The 3,549-nt window shown below is 42.7% G+C and overlaps 1 protein-coding gene across 2 annotated transcripts in view; it reads right to left on the minus strand.

The window, feature by feature from the left end:
- Positions 1-3,549, minus strand: part of LOC106804792 — a 78,614-nt gene that overhangs the window by 17,205 nt on the left and 57,860 nt on the right. For both annotated transcript variants that reach the window (XM_014806137.1, XM_014806138.1), the window contains one exon: positions 2,016-2,203. In XM_014806137.1, the coding sequence (XP_014661623.1) occupies positions 2,016-2,203 (188 nt within the window). The remainder of the gene's footprint in view (positions 1-2,015; positions 2,204-3,549) is intronic.

The following is a 3,549-nucleotide window of genomic DNA, read 5'->3' on the forward strand; positions in this document are numbered from 1 at the left end:
AATAATCGCTTATTCTTAAAGCAATGATTTCGCATTTCCATTAGAAACAGCGTAATCGCGATGTAGGTCCAGCCATAGAACAACGCCAAGTGCCACCGACACATGTCCAGTCGCATTCGGTCCAACCATATCGCAAGACTACGGTCTCAGGCATATTACAGATACATATATATATAATTTTTTTTTATATATCAAGAGCTAATAAATAGGTAATTATTAGTTCTTGATATATATCGCAATCAAAGCGTCATTTGGTCATGACAGAGCGGACGGGTGGACTACAGGGGTTCACGCGCAGCCCGCCATGTGCAGCATTGTCGTTAACGATATTACGCACGTTAGTATAAGAACCTCGCGAATCAAGGAAGGCTGCAACAGCTGACTAAGTACAGGCTTATTATCACTCCATCCAAAGCCCGGGATAGATGCTGCGCCTTGACTCGTATGTTCACTCGCGGCACGCAGTAGCACTACATGGTGCCTAGCACGAGTTCAGAGAATATCGAAAACATAACAGTCCAGAACCTTCAGGCAGGTGTTTGTGAGAGCGTCTCCGAAAATAAAAAAATATGACTCTGTTCTAGTGTTTTGTTTCTCATGACACGCGTGCACGCATCGCCCTCAAGAAGCCATGGAGTATTCATGCCAGGTAAGAGTCTGTTAAGCGCATGAAAATGTAAATGCAATGATAGTATATATATCAATCAATCGGAAAACCCACGTTATGTAATCTTCCTCGATCCCGCCACAGCTATAAAATAACTTTAACAGTAACTGTTATAAACACCAATGTTATTTAATATACCTGTGCGCCACCATAGCAGCCCGGAGAGACACGCCTCGGAACTGGGTAGGGGGGTGCCTCGGGGACCTTGAAAACCTGACCCTGTCGCAAACCGCGTTGCGCCCTAAAACACACCCTGTCCCAATATACTGCATTAACAAGTATACCCAGTTGCAATATTGCACACTTCGGTTATATGTCCTGTCCTCCTGTCAATATATGCAGATATTGGTCCAATATCGGCCTGGTGATATTGGCCCAATATTGTTTTGCCAATATTACGCCAATATCAGCTTGATGGGTGTGTATCTAGACAACCCTGTGCCAATAATGATGTTCGGAAAATATATCCTAGCTTCGCCAATAATGATGTTCGGAAAATAATACCCTGTCCAGCGGCACGTCCCCATTACCTTTAACAATGGAAGTGCCCCCCCCGTGCATAGCAGGCTTCATATCGGCGATATAACATATGTACCTATATACATTCTAGGGCAGTAGTTTATTATCTACGTCTAGCATCTTTATCAGCCAACCCACATCTCGGCTCTTACACACAGCATCCAGTTTTAGCTGATAAATGTCAAACGCAGATATGTAAACTCATAAGTGGCACTTACTGAAACTCAACGTTCCTAAGACCTCTTTTCGTATCACGGCTGCATGATGGTCCTATAGGGGACTGCGAAAATGCTAGCAGGTGAACACTTTGGAAATAAGTATGCACATTTCGACCTGCTGTGCCATAAACACAAACACACGCACGCGCGTTTGTATACACCCGTACGCATGCACGTACGCATGCTCTCACACACAAAGACACGCGCGCGTACACGCTACTGTCAAATTTAATCAGTCAGCCGACCGCTCTGACCGGAAACATCATTATCGTCTGCTTACATAATGCCACCAGAAATTAGCATACGTCGGTTAAAATTCTAGCTAGCTGGATTCAGCGCTAACATCTGCCAGATACAGGTGTATGACTGCCAGCGTATATTCCATAGTCAAATATGCGCATGCGTGTCAATACGGTGAAAAACAGCATAGCCGATGTATGTATGTTGCGGAAAATGGCGGGAAAACATACGTCTGAAACTAGAGAGCATCTATATATCTATCTATCTATTCAACTATCTATCTATCTAGACCCCGCCGGAGAGAGAGAAAGAGGAGGAGGGACGGAAGGTACGTAGTAGAAACACACCGAGTAGTAGAGTGCACATCTCACCTGGAATATGCCATTTTTAGGTCCGTTGTCAGTTTGCGCAATAGGGTAGACAGTAGCGCGCCCTGGTGAATACTCTCCTCTTCAAAGCTTCCGGTTCCGGAGTCGCTTCCGGGGCTCTGCGTCGACTGCACGTATCGCTGTAGTTCTGACACGTAGTAGTCAACGGGGTAGGTGGACGCTCTCGGCTCCTGCACACGTAGAAGAATATTACGTTCAATATACAAAACACATATACACCTGTATCGTTAACCAATCTACCTACTATACATGAAAAATACGTTCAGTATACAAAACGTATAGTATACGCGTTCGCACACCTGTATCGTTAACCAATCATATATGTAAGTTGCACTGTGTTACAGCCCCTGAATAACCGGCATTAATAAATCCACTAAAGTAGTATGAGTATGCTTAACGAGTTGTGTACTACGAGGTAAATGTAGAACTATGTACTTGACATCAATAGCCCTACATCAAACCGTCACTGCGACTCGAATGGCACATCCTTCTCGCGATGGTTTATGAGGAATTTACAACCACTAATAAATAAGAAATAATGTGCCCAGAGTGTGTGCATACATACATGCTGATGAGGCGAACCTGCCAGTCATCGGAAACGCAAAAGATTATCAAACTTTCACATTCAACTCAAATAGAGTGAAGTGCCAATTCTATTTAAATAGCTGTTCCGACATCTATATTCATACGTTCACGATACTGCACTGTTAGTCAGGCCGTATCAACATGTGATTGTGTATAATTATAATCTCTAGCTCGTGGCTATATTGCCTGCACACACCTATGAACTAACTGCTATACACACCTATACACACTATCTTTAAATCTGTTATCCTCGCCGTTCACGTGTCCGCAGTAAATGACCCACATAAGTTTAATCTAAATAATCGCTTATTCTTAAAGCAATGATTTCGCATTTCCATTAGAAACAGCGTAATCGCGATGTAGGTCCAGCCATAGAACAACGCCAAGTGCCACCGACACATGTCCAGTCGAATTCGGTCCAACCATATCGCAAGACTACGGTCTCAGGCATATTACAGGTATATATATATATATATTTTATATATCAAGAGCTAATGAATAGGTATTTATTATTCACGATACTGCACTGTTATAGTCAGGCCGTATCAACATGTGATTGTGTATATAATATCTAGCTCGTGGCTATATTGCCTGCACATACCTAGCTATGAACTAACTGCTACACACTATATCTTTAAATCTGTTATCCTCTCCGTTCACGTGTCCGAAGTAAATGACCCAAATAAGTTTAATCTAAATAATCGCTTATTCTTAAAGCAATGATTTCGCATTTCCATTAGAAACAGCGTAATCGCGATGTAGGTCCAGCCATAGAACAACGCCAAGTGCCAACGACACATGTCCAGTCGCATTCGGTTCAACCATATCGCAAGACTACGGTCTCAGGCATATTACAGATACATATATACCAGGAGTAGATAATAGGGAATCTAGGGGATTCCCTATCATCTACTCCTAATATATATATAAT

The sequence above is a fragment of the Priapulus caudatus genome, unplaced genomic scaffold, assembly GCF_000485595.1.
Source record: "Priapulus caudatus unplaced genomic scaffold, Priapulus_caudatus-5.0.1 Scaffold87, whole genome shotgun sequence".
Taxonomy (NCBI): domain Eukaryota; kingdom Metazoa; phylum Priapulida; class Priapulimorpha; order Priapulimorphida; family Priapulidae; genus Priapulus; species Priapulus caudatus.